The 21,377-nt window shown below is 37.5% G+C and overlaps 1 protein-coding gene across 2 annotated transcripts in view; it reads left to right on the forward strand.

Moving 5' to 3' along the window:
• LOC139939394 (uncharacterized) overlaps positions 1 to 21,377 on the forward strand; it is a 153,284-nt gene that overhangs the window by 74,973 nt on the left and 56,934 nt on the right. The window contains exon 2 of one of the 2 annotated variants that reach the window (XM_071935227.1): positions 9,077 to 9,151. In XM_071935227.1, coding sequence (XP_071791328.1) covers positions 9,077 to 9,151 — 75 coding nt within the window. Of the gene's footprint in view, positions 1 to 9,076; positions 9,152 to 18,808; positions 18,829 to 21,377 lie in introns of those variants that run through there. The other variant, XM_071935230.1, reaches the window with a different exon arrangement.

Raw genomic sequence — 21,377 nt, forward strand, 5'->3', positions numbered from 1 at the left:
AGTTTGGAAATGTTTGTGTAATATGTACTCCTCCGAGCTATTTCCAAGGTTACGCACCAATTTGAATGTCGATTTCACCCCACTGCCTAGTGTAGTCACCCATACCTATTACCATTTTGGATTGGTCCAGGATGTTCTATTTTCTGTAGAGGGGTTGGTAATCGAATGCAATCGAATGGGGAACTTCTGAATGGTCAGTACACTAAAAAATCAGTGCTTTACGTTTCAGGCGCTTCACCATGCCTGAAATATATTACCTTTGTTGTGAATAGAATGGCCTACTCATAACATTATGATGGTGATGAAAAGAAGGATCCATTTTGAAAAGGGTGAAACTTGTTAGTTTTATTTTATCACTTTGGCGATCCGTGCACCAAGGCTAAGGTTATTAACAGTGCAACTGTTTATTTGTCATCGTATCCTTTCCATAAATGCCCCCATCAGCTGTACTTTATAGAGCCTACATTTGCATTGATATCTATTTACAAAAAAAAAAGCTCTATTGTGTTTCAAATTACTAACGTACTACAGACATGCACAGTTTAACCGTAAGTAATTTTCACATTATCGGTGAAAAAATACCACCGTCGTACTGGAACGTAGGGTATCTGTAGACAATCAAGTACACATAATTTGATGCTGTATTACACAAAACAAACACAATGTTTCCCCAAAGGTATGCCCATACACTCTTGGCTAGGAACTACTGTTAAAAATTAACCCAAGTGTTAGCTAAGAAGCCTGAGCACACCTGGTTGGTAGGTAAAGGATCGGACCGAATTGGCGAGTCCAAAGAATTGCCTGTCTGAGTTTGCTTTTCTTTGTTTGGTTTCAGTTATTGGAATAAGTATTTGTCAACGAATTTGAACAAAATAATGTCTACAGTGCTCAGCACAGTCACCCTTTACCAAAAGTTTTTAAATTCATGAAGAAATTTTGTATCTTCATACAAAATGTTAAAATAAAAAAATTCTTGTTAGTGCAAAAACCTTGTGTCTCTTGAAATAGCACTTACGTTTCGCGCAGGTTTGAAAATTGCCAAAACATTGTATCTCTGATCTTGCTTAAAATAGCAAAAAAATAGTTAATGGCCTGACATTTAGACCCTGGTAGAGCCTTTGAGAAAGACTTTGCGAGGGTCGAAACGTCCTGCCATTAACTATTGTTTGCATTTATACTGTAGGTCACTTTTGTTGGTAAGCAGTTAGCAAATGCTAATTCTCGCTTGAAATAATAGCCTGGACATAGCTACATAAAACAAGTACACTCTGAGACACTACAGTTTTTGAAGGAGCATTAATGTGTGAAAGATTTGTGTGAAAGGTTTTTGCCAAACCAAGAAGACGTTTTTGCACAAATGCAACCAATTGTAAGAACAAGCTCTACTCCAAATCTCTTAATTAAAAGAAAATTAGTTTCTCAATTGTTTGTACCATGTTATTACGGTGATATCTGAAAAATGCAAACACCTTTTGAAAATTAAGTTTCTATGATGAGTTTTGTTGTAGTTATCTACAGTTGTATATTAATAGAGGATAAAGCCTTTGGTAATTGTCAAAGACCAGTTTTCTCACTTGGTGTATCTCAACATATGCATACAATCTTGTGAAAACTTGAACTCAATTGGTCATCAAAGTTGCAAGAGAATATTTGGGGAAAAAACACCTTCGTTGCACGACTTTATGTGCTTTCAAATGCCTAATAAAAGGCTTCATGCCTGCAGTCTATATACTTGAGTGAGAAGTTACCTCTTTCTCAAAATCTATGTTACTTCAGAGAGAGAGAGAGAGAGTCATTTCTCACAATGATTCATACCATCAACTGCTCTCTGTTGCTCATTCTTTATCAAGTTGGTTTTATGCTGACAGTTATTTTGAGTAATTACCAGCCAGTGCCTTTAAGGAAAAAAAAGAATTTGGAGAAAAAAACGCAGCGAATCTAAGTGAAGGAATTGTGGGCTGATCAGTCTGATCCACACCACTTTGCATGACAAGGGATCTAAGACGCCTTGGGGGCTTGTTAGCATAAAATGTAGACCATTCCCTCTTCTACTAAGTGTTTGTCATGCAAACAGTGTTTGCCATGTAAACACTGCTTTCACATTGGGATGTTAGCTTCATGATCCAACGTTAGCTTCATGACCACCAAATATGAAAACTTAAATTTCAATATTAGGAATCCATTTTCTTTGATTGAATTCTTGGTATTAGATGAGATCATACTTTGTGAATGGCAATCTTTGCCCAATTTGAAGAAATCATACAATATTTTTATATACCTTATGCATTGACGTCATCCAGCTGCCACGTTAGAGGTAAAACATTGAGGAAACAATCAAAATGCACAGATTTGTACGTGCAGCGCACAGGATTGGCCAATGAACAACCTCATTTTGACCTCTAGGTGAGGGCGCCCTACTGAAATGATGTGTTCATAATATCTATTTGCTTGAATTCAAAATATTTGTTCATTCCCCCCCCCCCCTTTTTAAAAACTGTTTTGGTCAGAAGCCTACAGCAACTTTCAAAAGCATTTGAGAAAACTCTCACTTTGAAGTATTGTGGTTACAAACAAAAATGTATTCCCAAAAATTTGAATCTGTTGTGAACTCCTATTTTAGGAATTATCCTTCCTACGTGGACAAAGTTGTACCGGATTTTTGTATGATTAAAAAAAAAAATCTGACCACCTTTTGATATGAAAGTTTCATACTGTAGTTGTGTTCTATACTTCTACTATTTACATAGGATTAAGTAAGAGAAACTCTGACAAATTGTTGCTATTTGATTCCGTAAAGAAGCGCATTGTTCACGTATCACGCTGCTACGTTTCTGCTTCAGTTAAAAATGAAACTGTAAGTTGTTTCCACTTTTTAATGTCAGCTCACTTCTTTCTCTCTTGCTTTATTTCACTTGCTCACTTAGTGCAGAATAAATAGTACGGCTGTTTGATTTGCTTGCTTTGAATACCCTGAAAAAATGTCAATCAGAAGTTGATTTGCTGGTTAAAAGGTGCTGAATTAGAGGTAGTGATACTATGTGTGGATAATCTGTACGTGAATTAGTGCTACCTAACTGCTGACATGGAGTCTACTTATTCCTGGTCTCGTTCGTGATCAAAGTCTGGTCAATGTTTTGAGGAGAGAATTCCTGAAGACGACTAGAGCAAGTTTGTAAAGAAATAATATTCTTCAAGAAAATCTTGATTGTCAGGCACTGGACTATTGGTAATTACTCAAAATAATTGTTCGCATAAAAACTTACTTGGTAATGAGCAATGGAGAGCTGTATAAAATAGTATAAAACAGTAACATAGTTTTTGAGAAAGAGGTAATTTCTCACTCAAATATTTAAAAGACTTCAGCCCTGAAGCCTTTTATGAGGCATCTGAAAGCACACATGATATTTGTGCAACAAGGATGTTTTTTCTTCCATTATTCTCTTGCAACTTCAAGTCAAAATTTCTGCATATTTTATTTTGTATGCTTATGTTAGGATACGCCAAGTGAGAATACTGGTCTTTGACAATTACAAAAGGTGTCTATTGCCTTTTACACTGAGTAACTTGCTATCTAGAGAAGAGATTCATTTCTTTTGTCCATTCAGTCTCCACCGAAGTGATGTATTTTTTCTGTGTGTACTCAAGACAACTATGGCGATAAAGTCATTGTTTTGCCGAGTCTGTGAATTTGTTGTTTGACAAAAATTATTTACACCACTCTCTGTTTTATTTTACTTTGACTGTAGTTTTGTTTTTATTAAATAAACCAACATCTTCATAATTTTATTTGCACAGAAATATTAAGGGGAATAGAATTCCTTGTAAGTGACTAAAAAGATATTGAGTACTTTAAAGACACTGGACACTATTGGTAATTGTCAACGACCAGTCTTCTCACTTGCTGTATCTCAACATATACATAAAATAACAAACCTGTGAAAACTTGAACTCAATAGGTCAACAAAGTTGCGAGATAATAATGAAAGAAAAAACACCCTTGTCACACGAAGTTGTGTGCTTTCATATGCTTGATTTCGAGACCTCAAATTCTAAATCTGAGGTCTCAAAATAAATTTTGTGGAAAAATACTTCTTTCTCGAGAACTACATTAGTTCAGAGGGAGCCGTTTCTCAAAATGTTGTATACTACCAACATCTCCCCATTACTGGTTACCAAGTAAGTTTTTAGGCAAATAATTATTTTGAGTAATTACCAATAGTGTCCACTGCCTTTGAAGGTGACGTTGGCTTTTTGCTTTTAGCAAGGGTCAATCTGTGGCGCATTTGACTCAGAAATTTTATAGTTATAAACTTTCATTTAAGTTATGTTCTTCTTTACTGAAAAAAAACCCTGCCCTCGGTAAGTAGAAGTCAATTAAAAATGAAAAATTAATCTTTAACAATTGTGCATGTACTTACTGCATTGTTGTCGGCATATTTTGTTTGTTTTTCATTTATCTTGATAATTAACTCTTTCAGTTCTAAGGTCATTCAATCTGTTTTATACATTCCCAAAAGTGTCACAAAAAGTACACTTAGTGCCAATATCCTTCATGCACAATCTATTTTATACATGTTTTGTATACACTCATGGAGTGTCATAAACAGCACACGTTCATACAACCCACAATGTTGTTATTATGGGAGGGCATTTTCACCCAATTCAATGCAATTCATATCCATTCACATTTATTTCCACATAACATTTCCATAATATTACAGAACTAATGCAGAATTGAAAAACTATTGACTTTGGGATGTTCCAATGCAACACAAATTAGCAGGATACATTTTTATTTTTTCTAATTCAGAATTTCCACAAAAAAACCCAAAAAACAAAACAAAACAAAAACAAAACAAAAAAACAAAAACAAAAACACGAAAAAGATGAACATTTCATGTTCAAAGTGCTGAAATTTCTTGAGTTTTTTTTAAATATTGCCTATCTTATAGCACTCCACTGCGCTTGACAGGATATGCACTTTTAGCATATAATAATTCCACCTCTGAAAAGACGATTAATATTGAATAAAGAAATTATGTGTGATCTTACCGAACAGTACTTCTGAACAAAAGATCTTTTCAATTCTCCCTTTTTCCCCATAGGCTGTCCCCTTTTATGGAACGATTAAAGCACTCATATCAGTTTAAACAAAGATGGCTGCGTTACATACGGGAAAGTTCTTTCTGCAAAGAATTCAGAAATTTCAACAGAAAACTAAATCCAAGAGGTTTTTCTTCCCCTCCAAAATGTCTTTTTCCCCCTTACATAGGTTTAACAAAAAAATCATACATAAATTCAGTGAAAAATTTGTTATGCATGCTTATAATTTTGTGGGGAAAGACGTTTCAACCCTAGCAACCCTAGAATAGTCTTTTTCAAAGACTGGAAGAAACTATTTTCTAACTTATTATTTGGGGCAAGTAAACAGTGTCTCATCTGGATTTGAGTATTGGCTACTGGTTCAGACTTGACAAGTCCACTATCAATCATAGTATAATTTGTAAGAAAGATTGTAAAAGGTTTTTTATTTTTTATTTCAATCTCCCCCCCCCCCCCCAAAAAAAACACCCTAGTGAAATAAGCTTGAGGACACCGAAACTGACTTGATACCAAGTCTGCTCGTTACCCCCCCTTCTTATATTCACCCAAGAAGTATTCCATTAAAAGACACTGATTGCTACAACACTTCTAGAAGTTGAACTCAGACCCAATCAACCAGTAATCAGGAGCTTTCTCTACTGGCCTTTATCACAAAAAATCCAAATAGTTAGGAAGTCCAACAAGCACTAAGTTACATCATTCTTGTCTCAGCTTACAGAATCTCCATCCCGAAGTTAAGAAACAATCAATACTTATTTCCTGTATATTTCCTGTGGACTTTGACGTGCTGGTGAATTTGATCACTTAATAGGTGCACAATACACGATATGGGAGGTCAACTGTTCTTTTTTTCTCCTCTTCGATTTGCCGTTCGTTGCCGCATAGAATCCTCAATTGTTCCTCGCACTCTCTCACAAGGAGGGTCATCCTGGCATTCCACTAATTAACACCGACAGAAAAATGTAAATAGATATTTTCCCACTCCAGGTTTTTCACCTCAGTTTTTTTTTGTTTTTGTTTTGTTGGAAAGATGTATTTGTGGAGGGGGGACATTGCAAAGGTCAAGTACCCCGACACCGTGGTTGTCAATTCAATCTGTCCTACGTGGTCATATTCTGCCTAGGTGAGCATGTGTTTAACACTCCACCAGATCTATTCTCATTGCAAAAACGGCGCCCATGAATCTAAAAGTGTAATGACCTGAGTAGGCCTATGGTGTATGTGTCTCCGCCTCCCTCCCCCCCCCTCCCCAAGAGTGTAGCATGATTGTGCAATGTGGCTAACCTACACACACCTTATGAACTAATAAGCCATGTAGTGCGTCCCATACATATACAATCCAGTGACAAGACGACTCTAACCCCCCGAGGGGACTGGAATCAACCACAGTCCGACTGTGAAAAGGGAGAGAGAAGTGCAAAACTAGGAAATATAAATAAGTAGTGGCCCATTGCACAACTTCGTAAGCATTGCAAAGCCGAGTCCGCTACCCACGAGCACTTTACCCTTACACTATGAGTGATGCGTAGACGCTCTTTATATTTCATTGATTGCCAGAGCCCCGGGATGGCAATTGTGTTTTTAGCATTACCCTCCGGACATCTAGAAGGGGTTGGATGTTATACCTGGTATTTATTCTAATAGAGCTGCGCATCATTACGATACACGATTTTAAAAGCTTCCCAAGTTCAACAATAGGCAGAGCAATAAGCCCAATGCTATTCGCCTTCAGGCTGTTTTCACTCTGTCCTCTACATTGTCCGGATTTTTTTACCTCTACTTCCAGCGTGAAAACAAGATTCCTATAAACCACGTAAATCATTAGGACAGTGCCTATATTTTGTCAAGTCGATGACCGCTTAGAATTTCACTGCAAACACAGACTTTTTTCCCACTTTTTTTTTTTCAATTTAGAGTGAATTAATTAGTGCTTGTAAAAACTTTGTCACGTCCATCAACTCCGTTGTGTTCTCACTGGGTTAAGTAAGCAACTACAAATGAGTGCTTTGTCATATTAAAGATCTGAATTTAATATTAAATTTCTATCCAATAATGTTTTTAGCTCGTCTAAAATACTTCAAGTGTTGGCGCAATAAAGTTTATGATAATATTGAAAGTTGAATGAACGAGAGTCCTGACGTAATTACATTCTTGGCTTTCTTTTTTCCTGGTGTGAAGTTTCTCATCATTGTCTCTTGATTGGGATTTAATATCAGAGTTCGACAGACATTGTGTGACACCTTCCCCTCGCTTTAACTAAGTACGTTTGAAATAGCTTAGCTGGTAATCAGTCTATGCAGTTAATTTTTTACCAAACAGACTACCGGTTAATCTGCGCACATTTTGGTGAGAAACTTTGCCGAGTAACCCGAGAAAAGTCAACTGTAATCATGTAGGTCTATGATGTAATGGAGTCGTTAGTAGGAAGTTAATTATACCTTGTTAACTTGTGTGTGCGACATTTCGGGAAAAGTGAATGGCTCTTCGGAAAAGTGTTGGCTGTGCTACGAGCTGGCGTGGACTCGAACAGTGTACGCTGCTCATCTTCAGGAGAAAGTAATGGATTAGGCAGGCCTTTATGCTTAGTTTTTTGAAGGGCAGGGGCTCCAAGGCATTTTCTCCTTAGTAAAGGGCGCCCTATTTGAAAATTGCTACTGGAGCATTTCAAGGGCATCAAGGCAATGACCAGAAGGCCCTAGAGGCAATCGCCTTTGTTGCCTCTGTGAAGTATTGGGGCTGCTCTGCTCGTCTTCAGGAGAAAGTAATGGAGTAGGTTGTTTGGTCAGGAGTGTTGACATTGGAGGGGAGAATAAGATTTTTATCGTGTATTTTAAACTGTCAGATGAGAAGGCACCATAGTCCTCTGGTTATTATTCGAACTCGGCTAAAACAAAAATTAGTTGAGTACACTTTCCCTTAATGCCTCCGTGCAGTCCAGCGAAGGAGAATAGTAGATGTAAATTGGCTTGAAGGATTGGTGCTGGCTTAGCGCTTAAGTTGAAGGAACCATTTATCTCAATTAAACTGAGGTTAGAGGACTCGATCCCGCCGGAAAAGAAATTGTCATTGGCTACCTATTGTATGACATGTAACACTATGGTAATGTACGCTCCGTTAGTCAGGTGGTACAGTACCCCATACAGTACAGTACCCCAGGGGGACTGATTAATTGATTATGTAGACTGGCGACAATTTGCCTAAGTGAAGTGAGGGTTTACTACAAGGTCATTGCTTTTCAAAATTAGTCAATGTGTTATTTATTTACATGCACCTCAACTCCAGGCTGTGTAATAAACCAAGGAACAAACAGGGGGACTGGGCAGATGTTGGAGTGGAACCATCAACCAGTGTGATGATGTTGAAATGATTTTATTAACAGCTTTCGTTTTGGGAGTGATTAATTTATTGGAGGGTTTTCCCCTTTATAATTTTTTTTTAGTGATTGGCCATCAGGACCGATTAGCTCGTCATTTCACTGGTCCTTTGTCGGCTTTTTCACTTCACTAGCCCATATTTCAATTGAAATAGAGATGCTTTTCAACACTTAACTGGCCAGCTGAGCGACTTTGAATACTGATACTTCATGGAGGCATCGAAGGCGATTTCCCCCATGCCCCCTAGTCATTGACTTGTTGCCCTTGGAATGCTCCAAGAGAAATTAACAATTTCCTCAAAGGTTGCCCTTTACCAAAGAGAAAATGCCTTGGTGCCCTTGCCCTTTTTACAAATGAAGCATACTGGCCTGTGGTCCTCTGGTGTTTTAATTGGCATTTGGCCAGCGGACCACTGTTATTGTTAAAACGCTGTATTGCTTTTTGGGGGGATTTTCACATCCACTGAAGTAATTTGTTTGACAACTTAGCGCCTTCTATTACACCTTGGCCTGCTAGAGTTACCTGGATTGAAAACCTGTTTTCGAACAGTCAGTGGATATTTTGTTGACAATATGTTTCTACCTTTTTGCTTCTTTCAGATCGAGGAATGCCCCAGCCAGGGGTGCCCGGTTCTATGACAAGAGGACTGTATGGATGGTCTTCTGGAGAGCAAGGTATGTGTGCTACCCTCCCCCCTCCCCCATTTCATTGTCATATTTTTTTTAAAGGCACTGGACCCGGTTAATTCTTGTCAAAGACCAGCATTCCCACTTGATGTATCCCAACAAAAGCATGAAATAACAAATTTTGACTCAATTGGTCATCGAAGTTGCAAGAGAATAATGAAAGAAGAAACACCAGTGTTGCACAAATTTCAGGGCTTCATGCCTAGAAGTGTTGGAGTGACAAATTACCCCTTCAGAAAAACTACACTACCTCAGAGGGAGCCGCTTCTCACAGTGTTTTATATACTATCAACAGCTTTCAATTGCTCGTTACCAAGTAAGTTTTTACGCTAAAAAATATTTTAAAAGTAATTACCAATAGTGTCCAGTGCCTTTAATAAACTCGTAATGAAAGTTCGCTAAAAAATATTTTAAAAGTAATTACCAATAGTGTCCAGTGCCTTTAATAAACTCGTAATGAAAATTCGAGCCCATTGTCTGGGTTCATTGAATAATTGATCAATTTTCCAGTGGGGTGTACACGTTTACAGGTATCAACCACAAGGCGGAGTGTCGTGACCGAGCGGTCAAGCACACTGGACTCCAGCTCTGGCGTTTCTGATCAATAGGGTGTGTGTTCCGTCACGGTCTTGACACTTAGGTCCTTAAATGTGTAATATTAGTAATTATCGAAGACCAGCATCTACAACATGTGCATAAAAATAAATAAAAAATAATAATAATACCAGCTCTTCTATAGCACAATTCCCCCAAAATGATCACTGCGTTTACACACAAAAACAATAGCAATTAAAATACACTAGAATAAATAAATTTTTAGGTTGCGTTTGAAGGCAAAAATTGTTGGAGAGGATCTTATGGTATGTGGTAATTTGTTCCAGAGAGTTGGCCCGAAAAACACTGAACGATCCATCGCCTGTTCGCCTATTGCTCTTTGGGATGGAAAGATGAGTAGCGTCCCGGCTCGATCTTAGGCCTTCCCTTGATGGTATATGGGTGGCAATGCAAAATAACATATCAGTGAAAGTTTAAGCTCGATTGGTTATTGGATTTACAAGAAGAAAAAAAAGTGGGGGAAAAAACATTAAAGGTTTACTGTTTCCAAACAAATCTCCTGAAAACAAGAAAAAGTACATACAAGATTTCAGTCACACAGCTGTTAGCGGTAAACCTACTCAGTTCTTATTTTCAGGGTAGTCGGCAGAGACCCCCCCCCCCCCTCTTGACACCTCTCCATCCTCTTATTTGTCAAAATGAGTATACTTAACCAAAGTGCAGAGTGCACGCTCCACACCAATAATAGAGCACTCCTTGCCTTTTATGGGTAAAATCTTAATAGATGGACATCATCTTACGTCTACTGTCCAGTAAAAATTACTTTTTAGCTTGGTCTTGGTAGAGTTCAATGCACCCTGTGATGGATTAGCCACCCCATTCAGCCCCCATGAGAATTCATCATGACATAAAGATGGTCAATTTTCAGCAATCGGATTTCCTTAAAAAGCCCCTCCAGCCCTTAAATATCATGTCAAATAAATGACACCAGTATCGTCAATTTGTTAGTGACACTGACAGGGCTTAATGATGAGTGACATGGCTGTGATTTCTGTGTGACATCATCAACACCGATTGTATGGATTGTCTTTATCTGGCCTCTAGAGGGTGTGCTGCTGTAAAGTAAGGAGAGAAAGTTCCCAGTTTTTCTAAGTTTTTTATTCCAAACAATGATTGCTGCTAAATCTTTGCACTGTCTTTTAAGATTTCTTCGAGTCTTCCGGACAAATTAAACACAGGCTGGGGAGTACTCTTTATTGTGAATCTTAAAGCATTTATTAAATAGAAATTTGCATCGGGATGAAGAATATTAATTTGGGTTTTACCCATATACACCGATGTGTGTTATCACTGTATACTCGGTACTTTCCCGAGCTTTGTGAAGACAGGAATATTACTTGGGTGCATTTACTTTATTTGTTTTAATGAGTGGGGTTCAAGTTTATCTGTATCAAACTAATGTTGTGGTACATTTTCTCTTCATTGATTTAATACTTGATAAGTAATCTTCGACTGAACTAAAACCTTGTGGAACATTTGAGAAAGTTGTCAATCAAACACTCATATCGGTCGAGCAAGCAGCAGGCGATGTATTTACTTAAGTCCAATGCCGTTATCTATAAAACTCCTTATGGTATCGAAACTTGATTTGGGTACATTTGGTTGTGAGGCAAACAAAGACATCGAACTGAAGAGGCCAGCGGCGATTACCCTTACAAGCTTTCTACCAACTGAGCTATGCAGCTTGTTCATTAAGGGTCTCTCATTTTGCAACAATCTTTGTTGTTTGTGAGTTCAGGATTGATTGAAGTACGAAGTCTGCCATAGCACCCTCTTCACCTGCTGATGTCTTTAAAGACACTGGACAATATTGGTAATTGTCAAAGACCAGTCTCTACATATGCATAAAGTAACAAACCTGTGAAAATTTGAGCTCAATTGGACGTCGAATTGGTGAGAGAATAAGGGAAGAAAAATGCCCTTGTAGCACAAGTTGTGTGCATTCAGATGCTTGATTTCAAAGACCTCAAAATCAAATTCTGAGGTCTTGAAATCATTTTCAAGTATTTTAGTGAGAAGTTACTTCTTTCTCAAAAACTATGTTACTTCAGAGGGAGCTGTTTCTCACAATTTGTTATACTATCAACAGCTCTCGTTACCAAGTAAGGTTTTATGCAAATAATTATTTTGAGTAATTACCAATGGTGTCCAGTGCCTGTATTTTCAATCCTCCTTGTAAAGTGCTTATTGCAGCAATATTTTTGTTTGAGTACCAGTCTTTTTTCTTTCTTTTGTGGAACATGATATTTTATGAAGCAGATAATTTACCAGTCAGTGATACAGAACTATAATTCATGAACTGATGAACCAAATTGTTCCTACTTTTAAGAAGCACTTGCTAGCTTTTCCCTCGTTAATGATTCACTTTTTTCTATATCTTCGCATGAATAAATGGATTCCAACGTGTGCGCTCACACACACATGCACCCACACAAAAAGAGAGGAAAAAGAAGACATTCCTTGTGCAAACCGCTCTGAAAGACCCGACCACTCCATAGTATTTGCTTTTGGAAACCAAAAATGGCATTACCGCACGCTATCGGTTTACAAAGTACACAGATACCCTGACAAGTCCGGAAACAGTATCTGGCATGATTGTGACAGGAAGTATTTTAACAGGCTCTCTGAAGCAACCAGACTACTGTACTAAAAGAAGCAAGTGCACTTCATTCTTTTTTTTTTTCATTTGATAAATAAAACATGCTGGAGTGTTTTGACGATGGTTTTATGGTAATTCTTGTGTGTGTGTGTCGTCTCTTTCTCTTTCCTGTGATTTGCTGGGGACTCAGCATTGTTTATATGAAAAGGTTTTGTCTGTTTTTCTTCTGCACCTGGGTTTAGGAGTCTGACCAGCTTGATGCACTTTTTTTTCCTGGCAGCTGAGTTCAATGATAGTTGGTGTGTTACATAAGTCTGAAAAATTAAGTAACTAATATGATCATGAGTGTATGGTTTCTCTTTGGTTAAGGAGAAGGGGGGAAGGGGTTGATTTGCTCAAACTGTTAGTCAGATAAAAATGCACATTTTTTGATACTGGGTAAAAAGTCTTTTTGTTTTCTCTGTCCAAGTTTGTTTCTTCTAGTTGTGCCCAGATAACCCACTGTTTTGCCCAACATTGGGAGGGCAGTTCCCCGACCCTGGGTTCGTACGCCTAAGACTGTGACAAGTTGATGATGATGTCATTATTTCAAAAATGGTTTCCAACCCATTGTCTTCCCTTCCCACTTAAGAAACTTATATTACTTAATAATGATTTTGGGAAATGTTGTTAGAATTTGATATTAAAATGTACTGGAGGCATTTTCTCTATAAAGTAATGACAAGTTTAGAAATATTCTATCTTGACTCAGAAACCTAAATGTATTTGTCTAAACAAATCTTCAGTAAAATCACATGATTTAATTGACAGAATTTCTTGCAGGTTATCAAAGTGTTTCGTAGCATCTGTCTTGGTTCTTATAAATACTCCTTGAAAAAAATTATTCTTCTGGACTTGTATGTCTCCACATTGTCTCATTAGTTGTAACATCAAAAGGTAAACCCTTTAATACTATGAGACTGGGCCTCATCTTGTGCTTTGGTTTGGCTAAGGCATTAGGCATAGATTTTTATCACGGTGTGGCCATCTTGATTTTACTCCATTCCAACTCATTGTAACCAAACTGAGGCTGGATGAAATAATAGTCTGGTGCCATGTTTGCGCAATGAATGTTAGCATTCATTACTGTTATGAAAACAGGGAACATGACCAAGATGGTGACAGCAGTATGAAGGTACGTTGGGGTGAGGCTTGGGCTTTGTCTCGGCTATAGACCTTTCTTTTGCAACGTCACAGCCCAAGTTTTTGCCAACCCAGATTGGAAAACTATTGAAAGCCATAAGTGCAAATAAAAAAAAGATCGCTATTTTTGGTATCAATGTAACCAAATTGGTTGATTTTGTTTTAAACAAAACAAATAATTATAAGAGGTATTTTATTTTTTTGAAAGTTTGCAGAAAATGTTGAACTTTGTTAAAATGTCTGTTTTTACGATTAAATGTTTTACTAACATTCGGCCGACCATGCCAACCAAGGCGGTTTGTTTATCAACAAAAGAAAGGTCTATTGCTTCAGTGCTTAGAAAAAGCCTTCCCATACTTGGTTTTTGTCTTAGTAAAAACAAATACAACTTTCTGGTCTTGTTATAGACTTTTATTCTACATACAGGCCTTGTTACCTTACGACCATTGCCCCCCTGACATGTTTTAACTCTGCATCTGCTGGCTTTGTGCAAAATAAATATCCAACGGCGATTAGTTAATCAGGAACCAAGATTGGACCGAAAACCAAATTTACCCAAGAAAATGGGTATAATTTGTTCTGATGTCATAATAATTGTGTAAGCGTAGTTTGGTGGATTGAGACCTTGGAATGTGTGGTGTTGTGGACCGGGAATGTTGGACGACTGCTGGTAGGAAATCAAGTTTTTAATACCGCCTGGTGTGCCACTTGTGCCAGGTGGACATTCTAATAAATTGATGAAAAATCACAAATTCTAGTGCGCCCTCGTCATCTTAAATGAAGGTTAAGTGTTTATGAGTGATGTAAATTTCAATTCTCGAAAAAAAAAAAAAAAAAGTAATCGAAAATAAAGGAAAAGTGATAAATTACAAATTTATAAATAGATGAAATAAAAAATCCAATTCATGAAGAAATTTACAGCCAAGATTTTCTAAGAAGTAGCGTTATTACGAAACTAAAATTAAGCAAAGTTATTGGAAAAGCACAAAGCTTTTTTAATTTTTTTTTTAGTTGGGACAAGATGAGTTTGACTGAGAGGTCGTTGTCCCCTTCTCATTCCGTTTCTGACGTTTCCATCTCACAAAGGCCGTCTCGTAAGACGACGTCGTCGGAAACTTCACCACCAAGTATAAGAAGCTGAACTCACAATGGGAAGTAACCAAATTTAGAATAGAAATCTGCATGGAAAGCAGATAAAACTAAGGTGATTAGCATAAAAAAAACCCTGAACATTGATTTTATTGTTTACTTGTTTCACTGGTACAAGTTGTTCTAAGAATTGTCTTAAATTAGAAATTAATCAGTCTTCTAAAAAAGCCTAGTGAAATACACAATAACATGAAACAAATATTTGACACAAACAATTCCCCAAAGGTTCAGAGGGTTTCAGAGATCAGTTAAAGTGAATATAAATTTCTATGTTTGTATTGGACGTACTCTTTTCAGAAACGATTTGTGTACCTTCTCTTTAATGAAATGTACCCACTTATTAATTTGTTTTTGTTATTTTATACATTTAATTGACTTTCTAAACTCGTTTCAATTTTCAATTGCATTAATGTACAATCCCAATTTCTGCCATCGATCAGCTATATCCAAAGTTCCCAGGCCACTGTTCTCTCTGTTATGATAAGCAATATTTATGCACATACATGCACATGTCATGAGTGTGCATTTTGTTTTGATTAATACACTGATTCTGTGGCAACAAGACTTGATGTCTGGTCAATGGGGAACCGAGTGTTATTCCTACACCATTTGATGCGCCCAAAAATATGAGAAAATTTATGTACATTTACATGTACACTGGTAATTGCAGTCAGATTTGCGGGTAGAAATGTACCGCTGTTGTCTCCTCTAACCGCCAACATCTCACTGCTCCTAGTTGGTATACATGTACATGTACATGTAGATCTTTCCAATGATCACTTTTGGTAGTATTAATTCATTTGGGGGAAGATTCTTTTCTTTTCAGGGGAGGAGGAGAAGAATTGGAAAGTGTCAGCTTGCAAATAATTTATTTCCATGTTGCAGGCCTATAAGCTTCGTTTTTGAAAGGGCAAGGGCACCGAGAGGAAATTGTGCACTTCTACTGGCAGACTGGAGCATTTCAAGTGCACCAAAGCAAAGTTGAGGAGCAAGCAGGCAATCGCCTTCTTTAAGAATCAGGCCCGCAATAATTTGAGTTTTCTTAGCCAGAGGGGACTCAAAAACGGAAGGTTTACGTTTGGTCAGCACTCTCAAAATTAATGGCAATACAAATTTTTGGTACAGCAGCTTTGGATATTATAAAACATTTTGAGAAACTTTTCACTTCTAACTATTGTGGGTTATGTCAAAAGATATTAGTTTTTATCACCCAAAATTTGAGTCTGAGGGTGATTTCTTAAAACGCAACCTCAAATGCAATTGTCACAGGTTAGTTTTGTTGTATACATCTACATAAACATACATGTAGGACTAAAACAATCAAACTACTATAAAAACCAAAGGTATACTTTTCTTTAAGTTTGCTTTTTGAAAGTATTCCCAACTTTAGTAAATTTTTGATGCAGCTGTTACACATTTCTGATATTTCTGAAGTATGTTTCCACAAGGCAACATTTTTGAGGAAACAGTGACCCAAGACTGTTCTTATTCTTACAGATCCAAATTAAAGAGCACATGGTGATAATTCAGTAATAATGACAGGACCAGTAGAACAACTTTACAACATGTTTCGTAGCGTGAACCGTCCTTCAACACTTGAGCTCTTAGGTGATAATGGGATAAACACAAATTGGGGGTGATTTATACGATGTGTAAGAGTTTATAATGACGTATTATGGTTCAATACTCTATGACTCCATGTAACATGGATTGGAGTATATGTACTCTTGTAAAAAACGAGAAACTAGCTGCCACAACATGTATAATCAGGGGTGCGTTCCACTCGCGCAAACGTTGCCAACAGTTGCGCACGTTCGCCAACAATTTCAAGTGGAACGAGTTGTTCGCCGCCACCGTTGGCGAACGTTGGCAACTTTAGGCGAACATACTTCTGAGGTGTTGGCAAGTGGTTTCTAAAATGGCGGACAAGCATAACGGTATTATTTCTTTGTCACAAACATAATTACATTGTATTTTCGGTGGATGATAATGCAGATTTGGAATAACAAAGTTAATTAGTTGATGTAATGATGTCAAAAAGAGGACTATTGCAGCAAAAACTAAGTTTAAAAAAACCTACGTATGGTGCGCGCCATCTTCATTTCAAGGCGCCGCCATATTGACATCGCGTATACGCACCATGGGGTGGAGCAGAAAATATAGGATTATCTGAACATTTATTTTTTAACAAACAAAAACAAGTTTGGGTTTTTTTCATTTGGTTATTTGTCATAAATTGTGTGCAAGCGGAACTGTCTCCACAGTGCACTAGAAATTTGCACAGCAAAGTTACTATAAAACTTTTACTATAAAATATCCGTTTCCAGTCCCAGACTGTTCTTTTATGTCAGAGAGTATGAAGCTGTAATCGGACACTTAAACACAATTAATTGCTCTGGCATCATTTGATATTGGATGTTCCCCCGATCTTCTCATTCCAAAAAGAAGAAGAAAAAAATCTGAGTTGCTTAAAAAAGATCTTATGGGTCTTCAACAGCGATTATCAAATAGCAATTATCAAGTGGATCCTATTTCATCTCAGACACTACGTCTTAAGGAAATAATACTTTTTTATTATAGTCTGCTGAAAAGAAATTATGGAGGAATTATTAAATTTACAAACTGATGACTCAAAAGAAAATTTATCTCAACTCGGAGAATAATAATACTTTGCAATGAAATATGTACCCAAAAAAAAGACGTTGAACTTCGTTGGTGATTTGGGGTAAGGCAACTACTTGAGAAAAATGTCTGTCTACCCCCCCCCCCCCTCCCCACATTCACCCATCAATGAGAATGGTCAAATGAAATTAAGCAGTTACTTAAGCTTCTGTAAGCCCATTTACCGGCAAAGGTAATTACACATGGCGTTAAGTGGGTAGAAATTAACGTCAGTCTCACGATGAGCCAGAAAGTCTTAATTGAGATATTTAAGGTTAAGAATATATCAAACTCGGCTGTGATTTATTTGCCAAAGAAAATCAAAATAGAAAAGAACGGGGGAAAAAAAGAGAAGGAAAATTACAGTTCCTGAGTTCTTTGTGTGGTCAGCATAGAAGCAGTGCTAATTGTCTGCCTTAGCGAAGTGCATTTACATAGAGTGTATACAGGTAATGAGGGCCTGAACGGTTAGCAAGGCTGATACTCGTGTTGGTGCATGTAAGTGGCGCGGAAACAATCAGAAAATAATTGTATCCGTGCTGTGTTCGCCGGCTGCCCGTGCTGAGCTGGAGGTTGATGTACTCCAACCATTGTACTGACATTGATTGAGAGTTCCCTGCCAGAGTTTGGGAAGCCACACGCAGATGATGTCATGCCCTTGACCACTCCTCACCCCTATTGTTCATTGTCGCGCGTAGATGGGGTAATATTATAGAAACCGCCTCCAAACGTTCCTCCAGAGGCTCTTTAATGATGTTGTTTTAGTTTACAAGGATGACGTAATCGATATACGCCAAATGAGAACCGCTTTGAGGGGCAGTGGCACACGGTGTACGGATGCTACTTTCCACCTTGCATGTAAAGATCTGAAAGCCAATGCTTATAACAACATGAATTTTTACGTAATTTGCCAAATGACTCCTTAGAGCATGCGTTGGTTCATCTGCCTCGGCTCTTACTGGAGCTGAGATGCGCTGCTTGCGCTGTATTGTGCAGGTTCAATGACCATGTGGCCCATTCCCTTGCACTATAGTCTAGAAGCGCTGTCTTTACGTCTTGTGGTTTTCTACATGGGAGTAGCATTAGAATCTTCTATAACGGAGACAGTGTAGAATGGTGTACAATACAGCTTAGCATTACTGGCTGTCCGTGATGGGGTGCAGTGTGTGCGAGTAATTCGGCAACAAAATGAAGAACCAATAGCAGTGCCCCGGTTGCGCAGGTCGTATTGCCCGATAAATACTAGCGAACTCACCTCCAGAAGGAGAAAGAAGGCGATCCGCTGAAGTAAAAAGGTTTGGGAGTGTGAGACTTTGCGGACATTCATTTGAGTGGTGGCGTGCCTGTATGTACACTCTTCGTTTTCCGTATCGCAACCCGCCATTGGCTCGCAACACCATGGACATGTACAGATTTGCATTTCCGTGGGGGTTTCGCACGACAACCAGCTCGGCAACATGTAAGCAACTTTTCTTTTTATTTATTTCTCATTGTCGTATCAATTGTTTTTAACTTTCGTAATTGTCTTTTTGTTGTTTCATCGTCACGTAATCCACTTGTAGTTTCTAAACTTGCGCGGAATTTATGACCAAGTTTTTGTAGTCAACATTGAACTACATACCGAAACCTACTCCTATATTTGAGTCTGCGACACAAAAATTTCACACTCATATAAAACAATTTTTTTTAACTTGAACAATTTGTTATCTGTTTTAAGAAATTCTTCCTTTTGATTTTTTTATGTGAATTTCTTCTGCTGAAATCCATTTTTTATCCTTCTTGCTTCATCACAAACCAGTTCAATGTTTAGAAGCGACTCTAAATATGAACTGTTTTGGTGCCTCATTTATGCTTTTGGGTGTTTTGTGAACCTTACATTTGGCGCCTTAACTTCAGAAAAGCCTGCTGCACAAGTTGGTGGCAAATTTACACACTATCTACTTCTGTTGTAAACATCACTTGAAATTGCACAGTTGTTTCCCATCCGAAGTTTAGAACGTTGCACACTTTGAAGTGAAAATGAGAATCCAGTACGATTCAAATATCCCACCCTGTGGTTTGCCTGTCGATTTTTGTTGAACTTAAGGAAATTATACACATCAGTGTAAGGGTAAAATACCAAAATCTTTTCCGAATGGATTGAGTTCAACTCAGAGCAGTGGTACAACAGTTTGGGTTTTTAACCCAAATATTTTAGATTTGTTTATGCTCAAAGTGAAAGTCCCAGAAACTTGAACAAAAAGTATGTTTCCTCAGTTTACACTTGTGGTTTTAGAGGGGCGAAATCAGTAGTTTCCTTGCACTTGTTGTCCGGAAATACCTCATACATAAATGTCTGCTGGGTTTAGCAATTATAGAGGGTTTTTTAAGCCAAGATGTCAAATTCTGGTTACAGTTTTTTAAAAAGTGGAAGTTCCATTGCTGTTTGTAGTCTTAGGTGTCTGGAAATATCCAAACATGGGATTTAGCAACTGTAGGAACTGTAGAGTATTGTTAGCATCAAATTTTGGTTATAGTTTAAAAAGTGAAAATTCCATTGCTGTCCGTTTTCTTAAACAAAAATGGCTGTCTGTTTTCTTAAACTTAAATGGCTGGTGTGTTTAGCATTTGTAGAGTTTTTTTAGCCAAGATTTCAAATTCTGGTTGAATTTTAAAAGTGGAAATTCGATAGCTGTCTGTAGCCTTACATGTATCTGTCTCGAAATATCTCAGACATAAATGTCTGGTTTGTTTTGGCATTTATAGAGTTTTGTTCTAAGCCAAGATTTTAAATTCTGGTTGAATTTTAAAAGTGGAAATTCCATTGATGTCTGTAGCTTTAGCTGTCTGGAAATATCTAAAAATTTAAAGTCTGGTGTGTGTATGATTTATAGATATTTGTTAGCTAAGATTTCGATTTCTTGTTCATTTTAAAATGGAAAATTCCATTGCTGTTTCTTTTGAAGAGTTTTGAAGACTTTTGAAGATTGTTCATCATATGGATATATTCTAGCCATAGGGCACCTTAGGCTGTGGCATCCAACACTATTTAAACATAAAGAAACTTGTCTTCACTAGTTGCCAGTTTCTACTTTTCTCATTTTTACCGTTGTTACACTCTCATTGATTTGTCATAATGGAAGTAAAATTAATAGGATTCGTTCACGCAACTTTTTAATGTTTTGAATATTGACAAAAGGAACCAACACAAAACAAAATTTATAAAGGGTGTCTGTAGCAGAAGAAATTGCTTTAAAGGAAGGGTATACTTTTGCTAACTCCTCCAAAAATTAATGACCATAAAAAATTGGTAAGCAGCACTGCAGCTGTTGAAAATGTACACTAATGACAAGTTGAGAAACCATTCCCTTTAAAGGACACTATTGGTAATTACTCAAAAAAATTATCAGCATAAAACCTTACTTGGTAACGAGTAATGGGGAGAGGTTGATAGTATAAAACACTGTGAGAAACGGCTCCCACTGAAGTGACATAGTTTTTGAGAAAGAAGTAATGTTCCACGAATTTGATTTCAAGACCTCAAGTTTAGATTTTGTGGTCTCGAAATCAAGCATCTAAAAGCACACCACCTCGTGTGACAAGGGTGTTTTTTCTTTCATAGTTTTCTCGCAACTCCGACGACCAATCGAGCTCAAATTTTCACAGGTTTGTTATTTTATGCATATGTTGATATACACCAAGTGAGAAGACTGGTCTTTGACAATTACCAATAGTGTCCAGTGTCTTTAAAGGAATGTGGTTTTAGAGAGGGATTCAAAAGTATCGCCATCTGAGAAATGTTTCTGCATGTAATGCTTCTCAGATTGTTGATAAAGTTACAGATTATTTTTCCTGTCGGGACATAACCGCTCAAATTACGTTGTTATCTCAAAAATGCTACCACCTTTTGAAATCAAACTTTGGAGGTAAAGTTTTATTGTCTAATATCTACATTTATATAGGATTCAAGCGATCGAACAAATCTGAAAACCAAAGGTGTACTCTACCTTTAATCGCAAAGAGACACCT

This window comes from Asterias amurensis, chromosome 7, assembly GCF_032118995.1.
Source record: "Asterias amurensis chromosome 7, ASM3211899v1".
Taxonomy (NCBI): Eukaryota; Metazoa; Echinodermata; class Asteroidea; order Forcipulatida; family Asteriidae; genus Asterias; species Asterias amurensis.